This window comes from Pocillopora damicornis, chromosome 8 (assembly GCF_964200805.1).
Source record: "Pocillopora damicornis chromosome 8, jaPocDami1.2, whole genome shotgun sequence".
Lineage (NCBI taxonomy): Eukaryota > Metazoa > Cnidaria > Anthozoa > Scleractinia > Pocilloporidae > Pocillopora > Pocillopora damicornis.
In genome coordinates this window covers 3,481,089-3,496,062 of record NC_142677.1, presented here as the reverse complement: position 1 = coordinate 3,496,062, position 14,974 = coordinate 3,481,089, and the positions used below count along the sequence as shown (strand labels likewise).

The 14,974-nt window shown below is 38.6% G+C and overlaps 2 protein-coding genes across 2 annotated transcripts; both read left to right on the top strand.

The window, feature by feature from the left end:
- The first annotated feature begins 1,604 nt into the window (after positions 1 to 1,604).
- Positions 1,605 to 5,063, top strand: LOC149040985 (EGF-like repeat and discoidin I-like domain-containing protein 3). The gene is made up of 7 exons (XM_089213892.1): positions 1,605 to 1,938; positions 2,231 to 2,369; positions 2,599 to 2,933; positions 3,482 to 3,620; positions 3,827 to 3,934; positions 4,304 to 4,537; positions 4,975 to 5,063. The coding sequence occupies exons 2-7, from the start codon at positions 2,342 to 2,344 to the stop codon at positions 5,001 to 5,003; spliced, it is 873 nt and encodes a 290-aa protein (XP_089070018.1). The 5' UTR covers positions 1,605 to 1,938; positions 2,231 to 2,341; the 3' UTR covers positions 5,004 to 5,063.
- Positions 5,064 to 7,056: 1,993 nt separating this feature from the next.
- LOC113679131 (lactadherin) lies at positions 7,057 to 14,947 on the top strand. Its single transcript, XM_089214200.1, has 10 exons — positions 7,057 to 7,196; positions 7,389 to 7,507; positions 8,610 to 8,637; positions 9,392 to 9,723; positions 10,079 to 10,220; positions 10,680 to 11,011; positions 11,867 to 12,005; positions 12,851 to 12,958; positions 13,708 to 13,944; positions 14,757 to 14,947. Exons 2-10 carry the CDS (start codon positions 7,442 to 7,444, stop codon positions 14,783 to 14,785), a joined length of 1,413 nt encoding a protein of 470 aa, XP_089070326.1. The 5' UTR covers positions 7,057 to 7,196; positions 7,389 to 7,441; the 3' UTR covers positions 14,786 to 14,947.
- Positions 14,948 to 14,974: the final 27 nt, after the last annotated feature.

Here is a 14,974-nt window from a genome sequence, read left to right as displayed (position 1 = left end):
ATACTGGCTGTTGGAACAGTGACGAATGCAAACAATTTTCGGGTACTAATATTTGTTTTTCTGAAACAATTTCTTAACGGTTTAACCTTCCCGTTCGTAGCGTCGAAATTTGGTCAAATATTTTTCTCCTTTTCTTTCTTTTTTCGCTTGATGAAGCTTATTGTTAAAAAAATCACAACTTTACGTTGAAGAGGGAGAGTGGCAGAGGATTTTAGAATTTCTAATGCAAATAGATACCACGAGGGATTAATGGGTTTCAGAAGATTGATAACGTTTTCACTCATCTAACTGTAATTTTAGTTGTTATGCTGATCGAGGTGTAACGATATACGTGCACTATGATCACCTATTTGCATTTCTTGTACCACAGGTTTAAAGCACGTAGATCGATTAAAAATGAAAATATCTAGTCATACTTTTTGCGTGGTGAATTTTTTGAAGCTACTTTTGAGATATGAGGAAGGGCAAGTGTTTGCCAACGCCACAATGTTCCAGTACATCTTTTCCGTAGTCTTTTGGAACAAGAGAACCTCTTGTAGTCGTTTCCAGTGTGTTCTGAAACGATTTGTGACGGTTTATAGGTAGTCAGTTGTTCCAAAAAGAGTCCTCCTGTACGTTACATCGCTATAGGCGATCCTTCAGGTTACTAAGCGGAACAATTTTTGCAAAGACCCGTGGGTTATACCCCTCTGAGTCACTTTTCTCTATTCCGCCAACAATGAAATGTTTAAATAAAATCACTTTCAAATGAAGGCTGAGAATTTGAGACAATGAACCCAAATGGAACAGAACTTTATACAGTATGTTTATCATTCCTTTTCATTGCAGATGAGATATCTCTGCAGAGTCAGTGATGAAGAATCTGGAGGTAGGCGATTTTTTCTGCATAGGGCTACCACTAAGGGACAGTTTGGGCGGACGTGTCCAGAGACTTATGAAAAAAAAAAAATAGTGGCGTTGTTCGATCGCGAGACGAATCTCCTATTCTTAGTCAGTCTCATGAAATTACACCGTGGCATGTACACCTTAAAACAATTTATTTTAATGTCGATATCTGCAATCTTCGGTAGGGATCATTCATTGCTTATCGCCTGAGGGGGAGGGCGGTGTCGAAATATTTTCAGGGGGAGGGAGTATCGAAGTATTTTTTTGGGGGGAGGGGGTATCAAATTATTTTTTTTCGGGGAAATCACATGGTTTTCCGGGCAAACAGAATCAGTCGTCGCTGACAAGGTATTAAACTGGGGGGACTATAAAAATTGAATGCCACGATACCTTTTATCATGGTTCGTTTCCTTTCAAGTAAAGCTTCGACAGGCCATGTGACTTTTTAAATTACAATGACATGGCATGATGCGGAATGGCATGGGATGTTATGACATGACTTGATATTGCATGGTATGACATGGAATGGTACAGAATGGGATTGCATGACATGAGATGAGATGACGTGACATCATATTACTGTGCATAACATGAGATCACTTGGCATTGCATGGTAGGCATGGTATACATGACATGGAATTTCATGGCATGGAATGACATGACGTTGCACGTTTTGTCAAATAAAAATTGATTTAATTTCATCTTCTTTTCATAGAATGTCGTGGTGCTCTGGGATTGGAAAGCGGTGTGATCACTGATGGCCAAATTACAGCTTCTTCTGAAGCTGGCGCTACGTTGGCACCCAGCAATGTCAGGTTACATTTAAAGAAACAGAAGACACTTAGAAAGAGGGACGGTGGTTGGTCAGCTAAGAAAGGTGATGTCAATCAGTGACTCCAAATTGATCTTTTTGACGAGAATGCTAAAGTGACTGGTGTAGCTACACAAGGACGAGAAGACAACAACCAGTGGGTACTAGAGTACAAGTTACAGTTCAGTGATGATGGAGTGGACTTTCAAGACTACGTGGAACCAGGACAGACTGAGGGAAAGGTAAGTAGATCTAACATTAAACAAGCTCGAGGCAGCAAGTATATTGTTATACGTAGAAAACTTAATGAAATCCAAAAGCCTGGGTAATGATAACTTGATAATTTGGTTTTATCAACTTAGTTGATAACGTAGATTAGAAACTCTTAACGCTGACCAATTTCCACTGTCAACTTACTTGATAAAACCAATTTATCCTGCGCAGTACCACAATTTCTTAAGAACCTTACCACTTTTAAAGATATCTTGGTTTGGTCCATAATCTAAAATACATTTCTTTCCGTTACTCCCTTAGGTATTTACCGGTAACACAGACAGATCGACTGTTGTTCGTCACGATTTGAGTCAACCAATCACGGCTCGTTTCCTCCGTTTTCGGCCTCTCATTTGGAAGGGGGCCATATCCATGAGAGCGGAGCTCTATGGTTGCTTGGGTAATATAGAAATAGTTTCTAATTTCTAGTCGCTATGATATATTTCATTTTATTCACCCTTACATCAATGAATTACATGTCGCGCGATAAGGTAGCCCAGTTCCGATTTTTTTAGCACTATAGTACCCTCTGTGTTGTAGATTTTGATAAAATTATACGCTTACAATTGTAAACTATCGCAAGATAACCAGTTTTAGTAACCCAGTATTTATTTGTATCAAAAATATAGCTCAAACATGTGCAAACCCCCTCGGCATGGAAAGTGGTGAAATCTCCGACGCACAGCTCTCTGCTTCTTCGAAAGTTGGCACAAACCATGGACCACAGCGTGGACGACTAAACATTTGGAGACAGTGGTCGTCGAGAGGTGCTTGGTCTGCTGAAACAGATGATGTCAATCAGTGGTTCCAGATTGATCTTCTGAGTCAATATACAAAAGTGACGGCCATAGCTACACAAGGAAGTGAAGACATGAAGGAGTGGGTCACTAAATACAAGCTACACCACAGCCAGGATGGAGTGAATTTCGATTCATATAAAGAGCCTGGAGAAGCTATAGACAAGGTTAGATATGTACTGGATCTCAGGGCCTCATTCAGCCAAGCTTATCCCAGTTTCTACAACATTAAACGAAATGAAGTATTGCTATAACCTCTGTATAGAATGCTAGTCCATCGCCAGGTTCCCCTGACCGTTTGCCGGTGCTCATTTATGCTCCTGGGTGGAGAGATGCACTGTGAGAGTTAAGTGCCTTACTCGAGAATAAATAACAATGACCCGGTCATGTCTCTTACCGAGGCTCCTCAACTTGAGGTCAACTGCGATAACTTGTAGGCAACTTTATCTCCCACGAAAATCTAATTAAAATAATATGTTCTTAACGCATCGCAAGTTCAACGTCTCCAAGTTTTTATTACAGCACTCCTAAGTTTAAAAAAAACGCGTGAAATCGTCTCAGCAATTGTCTCAGTTAAGGTTATCTACAACATGTGCTCAAATAAATCTGTTGTTATGTTGCAAAGAGAGAACAAACCACCAGCTGCTGCCAGACTTGACTTTGATCTATTGGATTGAGTTTTTAATGATCTCAAATATTGATTCATCTTGTGCAGGATTTTGCGGGAAACAAGGACCAGAACACCATCGTTTATCATAAACTAAAAAAGCCAATTATCGCACGTTTCATCCGATTTGTTCCCATGGCATGGTTTGGACACATCTCCATGCGGGTGGAACTTTATGGCTGCTCAGGTATAAATTGATCTCAATTAGTTTTTAGTTTATTTTATTCTTTATTTTTCTAAGGGTCTTCCCACACTGTTATCGCTCATGCAAATGCGAACTGCTGGAGTCGAAGGAGGGTTTGTATAAGAGAAAGTAATACGGTCTTAAGAAACAATGTCGCTTTAATGAATATACATACCTTCATAACTTATATCGAATGTCCTATCTTGTAGCTCTGTTGGAAAATTTGGACGAGAACGGAGATGGATTTGCCAGCCAAAGTGAAATAGTAAACTTTGGATTAGTGTGGCAGGGTGACGTAGACTACTTCGATCTGAACTGTAAGTGCACAATTTTTAAATTTTTACTAAATTTAAAAGTTGGTCTCTGATACCTCTTTCCCTGTGGGAAAGGTGACGGTGGTCAGCACACTCCGCTGTAAGTAGACCTCGGTACACCCAGGAATACAACTGGTTACTGGAAAACTGTCAGGGAAGCCAGACGAAAAAGTGGGGAGGGAGGGGGTTGGGGGTTGCCTAGTAATATCCCTAACTGCTTCATGCCGCAGAGATCAGGATAGGCTTCACTGCCCATGACTTCACGAGCGTCTTTCCCAGACTAAAGACATTTTTAAGAATGCGTGGTAATGACGAACAACACCAGTTTTTTTTTTGTCTTTGAAAGGTGTTTCAAAATACATATCTCCACAGATGATGGTAAGCTCAATCTCGAGGAGACCAAAATACTGATGTCCAAAGACTTAGAAAAGAAAAAGATGATATGCCATTTCAAAGCCACTGACACGAACCATGACTTGTTCGTGACGGCGGAAGAGCAGAAAACACGATTTGAACATCTCAAATATGACATTACTCAAGACGGAGTTGTTGAATTTATTCAGCAAGGAGACGACGATGTGGCAGATAATAAATTCAACTACAACGGTGGGGAATTAAAAATATTAGTGTCATAAGTAAAGGGAAAATAGACAAGCAGCGACGTGAGTGTGCCATGAAGTTCCCCGGATGCGAGAGAACCCTACGTTATTAATGAAAACTGATAATTTAAAATGAATAGATTAGGATAACGATGATGACGACGATGACAATGCAGATAAAATAATGATGACCATGATTATGTTGACAATAACGATGACAGTCATAACGAAAATAAGTGGTAATGATGGTACTGATTAGGGTGATGACGCTAGTGATGGCGGTAATGATCACTATGGTGATTAATGCTGTTGAAGACAATAACGATGATTATGGGGACGGATGAAATTGGTCGTTGTGGTGAAGTGGTCGTCATGGAATAAATGTCGGTATTTGAGCCTATATATACATATAAGTTTTAATTGCTTTTTTTAAATTTGTTTCAGAGTTCAAGAAAGCCATGTTCAACGCCTGATACCAGGCCTTCTGCGGGACATTTGAGGAGAAACGTGCTGTCACACAGACAGTCACTTTATTGTGGCTAAAAATGCTTTGATTTGTTTCTTCTCGGTCACTTAGATTGGTAAAAAAAGGGATGCAACAATAAAGAAATTGAACTCAATCAACTTGCATTTAAACCCATGGGACTCAAGACCCTCCATAGCATCCTACCAGTTTACAAGTCCAAATCTAGTTGAAGTCTCAGGCTTCCGAATCCCGTTTCCCAGCCCGTTATTAATTCAAATCGTAGCTCCCAGCTATTACTGGAATTTCCATTCAATTTCATTGCATCTAATCAAGAGAATATCTAATAGAAGTATCAAAAGAGCAATTACACAAAAAAATCGCTCAGATTTAATCGAATCGCAGATGCAAGGAAACAAAAAGATTGTTATATACTTTCACTCAACAAAACGAGCATTGTGATTGGTTGATTCTTGGTCGCGTGCACCTGATCAAATTCAAATTTATCCCGAACGGGATACAATTGCGCATTTGTTGCCCGCGCGCCGACTACAACATGTTTTTGCCATATGATTGTTTAAGGGAAAGTCTAAATATATACGAAAGCACTTAATGTATGGTCCCTCGGGAAACTGGTCAATTTTGTTTTCCGTCGAGTCCTAATGTTTCCTGAGACGAAGTCGAGGAAAACATCAGGACTCTCGGGGGAAAAAAAAAACTAACTGTTTCCCTCGGGACCAAATATTAAGTATATATTAGTCAGCAACGACCCCTGCTCGCTCTAGCTATTTATCCATTCGAAAATGCAAGATAATTTTTCTGTTATATCAACTGAGTTGATAAATGTAAATTGGCCATCGAAAGTTTTTAGAACTGCCTAGATGTAGGGAAAGACGCAGACTGTCATATATTTCCTTTCCCCGCATCTAGGCATTTCAGAAAGCTGCAAAACTCTAGAACAAAAATGTATCTTTAGATGGTTCTCTTAAACTACGCGGTATCCTCAAACACTTTTCAAATCAACTTGTTCCCACCAAAAGTGTATCTCTATATTTCTGTTTATAAACTACACACAACCCACAATCCCATTATTCGCTCTGAAGAAGGGCTAACGTTCGACACGTCAGCTTTGGGAACTCGGTAACCAATTTACATAATCAACTTAGTTGATAAAGCCAAATTATCTTTTGCTACCCACTCCTTCCCCAAGCGACGTAGTACCACAGTTTCTTTAGAACTTTCCCTCTTTATTCACACGAAAAAACATCTGCTTTGAGTAAAGTTTTAAAGGTTGTGTTATTATCAGAACTGTAATTTTTTTGTATTTATTTAGCAGTTAAGTATTAGAAATACTGTTAAGCGTTGTAAGTAGTGTATTTTCAGTTTTTGTTTGGTAGTGTTTATTTTTTCTTTGTTAGTTTAATGATTGTTTAGTTAAGTAACCATCGTTAACGATGTTTGAAACCATGGTAAGTAATGTATACAGCAGTACACATCAGTTTGCTTTACACTTGCGTGTTTTTTTTCAGCAAAGTGCAATTAAAACTTTTAGAAAGGCCATATAATTTAGTTTTAACTACTAAGAATATATCTAGCAAATAATGCTAACATTGTTCGATTGCACAGAACGGCCTGATGAAAATATATTGCAGTGGGAATATCAAAATGTTTTCGAATTATAAGAATAAATGATTTGTTTAAGAAAACAAAATATATCATATGTTGTAGATTTAGCTTCAATCTCTGCGAAATTGAGCCAGAAAATATGGGTGCTTCCTATTTGAAAGGAAAACCTTAAATGTTGCAGCGTCGCCAGCTGAAAAAAATGATAAGATAAAGGAAATATGCCATTAGAATGCGTTTTTCATTTTGTTTGAGAAAGAAATCTGTTCCTTTTCAGAGACATCAATTCTCATTATCACCATAAGTAAGAGGGGATGCTAATTGCTGTAAACAATGATTCTCTTTGTTCCACAGTAGTGCTAAAGTAATTGAAAAGAAAGAAGAGGGTGTTTACTTTTTGAACACCTTTCATTCAAAATCAATCTACCCTAAGAGAACTGGTTAAACAAAAATATTGAAATGTAGTTATATTTAAACCTCTTTGTTATATTCAGAAAAAATGCTATAAATCTGTAGTCACATGGCTTTATTCACATGCATTTCTTTCTCAGCCAAGGTCACTTCGCTTTCCACAGCAAAGGTCAGTGTTCATTTTTTAAAAGTGATTTTTAATTATTTCGCATTTTCGGGTCCCAACTTAAAGGTCCTTACATGGATTACGTAAATATCAGAAATTCCACTTATCGCAATATTAGCCCTGATGTAAATTTAAAATCATGCTGATAAAAATGCAATCTGTTTTAGCTTTCTTTGATACCTAAATTTTGTTCAGTTGTGGGTTTCCTAGCTTGGAAAACTTTGGTCCATTCAAGCTGATTAAGAGAAATGAAGGACATAACGATATGGATCCTGTTGATGTCTGCTGTGGGAACAACGATGGATGCAGCATCGGTAATGATACAAGTCTTCTCTTGCTCTTTAAGTTTCAAAAATTCGTCTTTCCGTTAGAACCAATTCTCCATGTAAGAGGGTCTCATGGAGTTCATCGTTCGCCGCAAAACGGTAAAATTATTGGCTGCTGGGCGTAAAATTTTAGAAATCTTAAGAGTTAGTGAAATAGAAAGTTAACCATGAATTTTTTTCTTTGATTGGAACGAAACGAAAATAACCTTTAGCAATCATCCCATTGAGAACCTAACGTAAGAACATATCTATTAAGCAAACAGTTTCTTCATTCTGCCTCTTCGGTTCGCTAAAGATTCTGAAAAATACGAATGAAAGCGACAATCGCGACTAACTCTTCGAATTCTCTAAAAGGATTCGGATTTTAATTTATTCCATGCTCAAGACAAAGTTAACTGTGTTCTTTTCAAAGAAAATTGTTTGCTTTCACTTTGGGAATTCGAAGGTAACCATAAAAAAGTTCATTAAAAGAGTGAATAAGGTATGAGAAAAAGGCTTTGATTTGCAATTTTTTTTTAGAAGACTAGACAAACATAGATGAAAGAGGTTTCAATAGATTAACAAGGGCATTTGTACTCTTTAATTGTCATGAAAAGTGTGTTTGATGGCTCATTAAGAGGATTGTTACACTAGAATAGTGTACACTTGCTTCACCCTTGTTACTGAGTTACCTTGATTGTGTAGAAGGCATTTTTTTTCTCACCTATTTCTTTCTCTATCACCAGAATAGGATCATTTTAATAAAACATTTACATGCATTTTGAAAGAGCACAAAAAAATATTTTTGACGACAGAAATTACGTCAATTATTTACAATTTCTTATAATTCATCGATTCGACCAGGTTATAGAAAAATTATTTCCAGATATAAGGGATAGTGTTGTACAAACAGCATTTTAGGCAAGATTTTCATGCAATGTCATACTCCACTATGTAAACAGTTATACAAGAAAAGAAAACATGGCAATAACAACAGGTTAACTTTGGGACGAGTGCTTTACTCCGGAATAGTATGCCGTAAATTTAAACAACCAAAAAAAGGCATCTCGAGAGAATTTGTATTTCATAAATGAAATGTTTTGTATTACAGGTAAAATTCAGCGGTGTGCAAGATGACGGTAAGATCATAACTGTGTTCACTAGATCTTTTCAAGGATCTGTGTTACTTTTTAAGTACGGTTAATCAATGATTAGTGAGAGTAGTTTATGCAACTTAGGTGACCAAGGAAATGTCAATGTAATTAAGGATTTTGGCGTAAGAGCTGATTTTAGGTTGAGCGCAAATCCTTTGTTTCAACAATGCGTTTTGCTAGCAGAACATTCGATTGCAACAACTTTGATACCCGGAAAGCTCCCTCCATGAACGGTGAGCCCAATCGCTTTGTGGGAAATTTTCGCACAGTTTCATAATCAGTGCATAATTTTTTTCAGTATTCATGGCAAGTCTTTGTTCATGATAATTCGTTTCTTTCCAAAAAAGTGTGGGTGGTTTTTATCATTTACCGTGCGCAACTACATGTGGCATCATGTATATGTGTACTTATAAGGCCGTTGGATGCCACCGTTCATTGCGGACACTTTCAACGTCTTTGCGATGGAGTGTATACTAGACAAAACATATCATGTGCATTTGTACTCATAAAGCTATCGTATCCCATCGTTCATCGCCAACGCTTTATAGGAGTCAACGTTTTCGCAATTGAGTGTATACCAAACAAAACATTATTCTAAGTATGAGTCTTGGCCCTGTTTTAAGACAAATGTATTTATGCATCTTCAAAATAGCCAACTGCTAGACGTGTATATTTTTGTGTTAAAGTTCTCATCTACTGCAAATGGAGTTTGAATTATCTTAATCGATTGAAAATCCAGGAGAATGCAAAGAACCTCTTGGCCTTGAAAGGGGTAATGTCACCGACGGACAGCTCAGTGCCTCTTCGGAATGGGACGGGAACCATAGCCCCAGGCGCGCCAGACTAAATATTCAAAAAGAAGGCAGCCAGCGAGGCGCTTGGTCCTCTCGCAGGAGGGACGGCAACCAGTGGCTCCAGATTGATCTCTTTGACGAAACCGCTAAAGTGACTGGTGTTGCCACACAAGGAAGGGCTGACTATAACCAGTGGGTCACTAAGTTCAGGCTTCAGTACAGCAAGGACGGAAAGAACTTTCAGTTCTACAAAAGGAAAGGACAATCTGCGATCGAGGTGAATCGACTCGTAGAATTACATCCAATATGACAGTCATAGGCCATGTTACACGAAACTATTTGTTTTACAGCTTGTCTCACAACTAATAGACCTAGAACAACCAGTTCAGGGTCGCGAATTTTACTTACGTTGCCATCTCGGGCTCCGTGAGACCGCTATCATTTCTACGTGAACATCTGCAATGTACAGGTAACGTTATTCCAGGCCAATAATGTCTCATTTACTCCTCCCAAACTTCTTCACAGTCCATTAAAACGTATGGAAACGACCTGACCTATATCCAGCCCACTTAAATATTTAGGCATGGTCCATAGCGCAAATTAACGCATTTTATTTTTCACTGATTTCTCAGGAATTTACTGGTAACAAGGACAGAAACACCGTGGTTAGGCATGACCTAAATCCACCAATTACGGCACGTTTTATCCGTTTTCAACCTGTCAGTTGGTTTGCACATATTTCCATGAGAGCGGAGCTTTATGGCTGCTTAGCCGGTAAAAAATATTGTTTAACTACTTATCCTTTTTGTTAATCTTTGCGTCTAAAGCGCGCGATCTGCTTGACCCAAGTGTGCTTTGCGCAAAAGTTCACTTAAGTATGCCTAAACCTTTGGCTCTATCATTGTATGGAATGAACAGTCCAAAGTAAGACAGCGATATCAGAACGCAGCCTATGAAATAGATTAAAACACTTACAGTGGATCGGAGGTGAGGTGCACTTGTTACGAACAGATGATTTGAACAATACAAAACCACTGGAAGTACAGGCCCAAAGTTTGTCCTAGGGACCTCTGAATGCGAGATCAAACAATTCATTGTACCTCTCTTCACCCAGCGGAGGGCGGGGGGGAGAGAGGGGGTACTGATTGTCGACTTTTTATGGAATTTATGCATTGCAATTTAAGTAATATTTAAGTGATATTCAGTGTATAACCATTTATGCATAAAATACAGGAAAATGTATCGAACCCCTCGGTGTGCAAAGCGGTGAGATCTCCGACGAACAACTTTCTGCCTCTTCGGAATGGGACAGAAACCATGGAACCAAACGTGGCCGACTTAACATTGCGAAACAAGGGTCGCTGCGAGCTGCATGGTCTTCTCGCAGGAATGATCAAAACCAGTGGATACAGATCGATCTTCGCACTCATTACACGAGAGTGACAGCCGTAGCCACACAAGGAAGAGGCGACTGGGATCAGTGGGTCACCAAGTACAGGCTGCAGTACGGCCATGATGGAGAGAAATTTGAATTTTACAAGGAGCCAGGACAGACTGCACCCAAGGTAGAAGGAAGTGTAGATTTATGATAATCACTTTGTCACCACAGTCATCAAGATTTGAGAGGAGGCTATAAAGCTTCTTAAATGATTTGGTTTTATCAACTTAAATAATAATTAACCTCAGTTTTTAATCAGTTGCCGAAGTGGTAGTGGCTAGTATTAGATATTTATTGTGATTCCCGAGTCGACGAGGTAAATATCCACCGCTTGCCTCACCCAATGAGGTTAATAGCTGTTTACGTGTATACTTGAACAGTGGAAAATATGGTACCAAAAGATGATTGTAACTCGTGCAAAAATAATTCCTACAGCGATTGTAAGATTTCCGGGCACAATTCTCTCGTAAATTGTTCGGAGATGAATGGCAAAGGATATCCCGTGTTTGAGTAGCCAATCAAAGCGTGCCTCTAACACTATTCAATGTTCTAGCAAATACTTATACAAATTGGCCACCGTGAAAAGTTTCTAGAGCTGTTGTTTATGGCGCTAGTTTCTTCAAAGGAAATCATGGAATTGTGGATTATGTGCGATAAATGTATAGAAAAATGGAGCTATGCTATTGTTGGGAACATGGTAACGTGAAAGCATCAGAGTAAATAAGCTGAATGTTAAACTTTCGTTGATACCGTAGGGATTAAGGGCGCCGATTTTAAAGATAATTTTTTATTCTAGAGTCTCGCGGCTTTCCGAAATGCCAAGATGTAGGGAAAGGCCGCTGACTGCCATATGCATTTGCTGGTTGACTGATTTGGGAGATAAAGTGTCTGTCGACTGGTTTGGATGCGTTACTTTCTTTGTTAACAGTACCAAGGGGTATAATATAAGAGATTTATTCCTGTGCTCATTATTTTTGTTTAGGATTTTGCGGGAAACAAAGACAAGTACACCATTGTTTTTCACAAACTAAACAAGCCATTCTTTGCACGTTTCATTCGATTTCTTCCTCGGTCATGGCGTTCACATATCTCCATGCGGATGGAGGTGTATGGCTGCACAGGTACGAATCATCTCATCTTTTTAAAAGTAGTTTCTCCTCCTTTATATGTGGGAGAAGCGATGGCCTTATGGTTAGTGCGCTGGACTCGGGGTCGAAAGCTCCTTGAAAGACTTGGTCGGGCCAATATTTATGAGTCGTGTTCTTGGGCAAAGCAATTTAATCTACTTTTCACAGTCCCTTTCCCTCCACCCAGGTCTGGGTCGTTCAAAGCTGGGTTAACATATCTCAGAGTTGGTGTTAAGTCTTATTCAGCGTAATTCTTGTAGTCTGCAATTTATTAATTGGATGCCCTAAAAGGAATAAAGAAAATTAACCGAAAAAATTCCTTTTGAGCATAGGAATAAAAAACCAGGATTATAGTTTAACCCTTGGTCAGCACTAGTCCCTTCGCCAGATCGCCTCATGCCAAGGAAACCGTCTTTTCTTACCTCAATCAAAACGCTTTTTACGTGGGTAAAGAATGGAAAAATTTATACTGTGCCTTAGAAAACATAGCTAATCAAAATACTGGAACGCCGTTGTATACTCGACGATATTACACCGAGCCTTTTCATTGTGCTGTTTGTGCTGTAAAATCTCCTCAGCAAAATTTTGAAAGCCACATCCTACATTTTCCAAGAATGTGACCACAATACTTTTATTTAAGTTCACTCAGTGTATTCAGTATTGTGAGGTTTTATCACTTAAAGCTTTCCCTAAGATCACGAACTGAATCATTTCGATGGCGGAGAGCGGAAGCAAGTAGGTAAACACGGAAACACAAGTGACTCGTGGGACATTTCGTGATATATCACTCGAAATCACTGTATAATAAAGTACTTTCACGAATGCTCTTCGCTCTCTAGCTCTGGTAGAAAACATGGACCAGAATGGAGATGGATTTGCCAGCCAAAATGAGGTGGAAAGCTTTGGTTTAAATTGGAAAGGTAGTGTGGAACAATTCGATCTGAACGGTAAGTGTACATGTATCTCTCTATCTTTTGTTATGTGGAAGATCTTTAAGTGAACGTAAATGAGAATATCAAAGAAAAACTTACCTTTAGAATAGTTTTTATAAGGTGGCAAGGGGACTCTACCTTTCTTGTATGGAAACAATCTTGCTGTTATCAGTATTTAAACTAGCTAAATAGGTATGTACTACCCCAGAGTAAATGGTTTTGTGCTATTTTGGTCGGAAAATGGGCATAGATTTTGTCAATTTTGGTATCGAATTGGATATGATTTCAAGGGAATGAGGAGAACGTGTGAATGCAGTTTCAAGTTTAAACAAGTAATGGAGAGAGAAAGGTCATAATAATAATGATGAAAAAGAGTATCTTTTTAATGGATGATTTTGGCTGTGTCATGATCAAAATTACATTTCTATCCATACAGACAACTGTAATATTTTTATGACAACTCCCCCCTCCTCTCATTGGCAGGTAATTGATAGTCAATTTTCAACAGTCCCCCCCCTTATACTCTGTATAAGAGTATAATCTAGCCCCCCTCCGTTCCCCATAAAAACCATTTGATTCCCCCGCCAAAATCCACCACCCCTCTCCCCTCCCGGGGATAAATAAATAATGACTGGCCTTTGAGGTCTAAATTGAAATGCTCAGAGTTTATCTTTTCGTCCATCTTTCATTGGCTCCTTATCTATTTCTTTGATTTTTTTTTAACTGTATACGTAACTATCAAAACATTTGTTTTTTTTTCACAGCTGATGGCAAACTTAATCTGGAAGAGTCCAAAATTATGACGTCCAAAAGTCCATATGATTTGAAGCAAATCATGTGCCATTTCGAAGCCACTGATACGAACAACGATTTATACGTGACGGCTGGGGAGCTGAAGAAACGATTTGAGTACTTAAAATACGACATCTCTCTTAATGGCGTTACAGAATTTATTAAGAAGGGAGACGTTGATGAACTGGATAATAAATTCAGTTACAACGGTAAGGATAGAATTTATCACATCGGCATCATAAGTGGGGAGATAATACAGCTGTGCAGTACACTGTATTCCACGATATCTATTTGCGGAATGCATTCTTCGTTGTCAAAACGAAACACATTTTCCTGAGGGTAGAAAACACGCGAACACGTTAAAAATTTAACAAGAGGAAACGTGAAAGGTCAAGGATGGGCCGAAAGAGTGAAAATAGATAAAAGAGAAAATAATGAGATAAAACCTCTGTCCTAAAACTGTTTCTTAGTGGAACAGATTGTGGATGTTTATCTTGAAGATTTTAACGCACAAACTGAGACATGGCGATAAAAGAGACCTTGATATTCAAGGACGACTTCGACTACAAACTCAGTACCTAATTAATTTTTTCAGGGTTTTGACGAATGCCATGGAAATAGATGCATCTGTATCTTATGAGACTTCATTGAGTTTTTTTTATAAAATAAAGTTTGCTCAGCGTAACTTGTTATTGTCGGTTCAAGATAAACCTGTTCAGATTGAAAAACTATGAAACGGTTGGCGTTCGGTATTTTATTACCATTACATCTCAAAATATCGACGGCTATTGCTTTTTGTTTAACCGCTTGAATGGGTTAAGTTCGTGAGCTCCCCTTTATCACGATTTAAACTTCGGTGCTCATCGAGGAATCTATATGGTCTGAAATATGTGGCGGCCTCGTCAGTTCTGCATTTTATTCTAATCAAAAAAGTTTATCCTTTCGTCCATCTTTCATTGGCTCCTTATCTATTTTTTATCTGTATACGTAACTGTCAAAACATTTGTTTTTTTTTCTTTAGAGTTCAGCTTGGCCATGTTTGGTGTTTGATACCCACACTCTTCTGTGAACCACAGTAGAAGCATCAAGTCAAATAGGCCTACGAAACATAAGCAACTGTTTTATTTGTTCTTGGGAAAGGTTGACGAAATATGTCTCAGTCCCATAGTGTGATGATAGTGGGATGTCTCAATAAAGGAAGTAGTTAAATCACTTATCCAGTTCGTGTTTGATTCTATA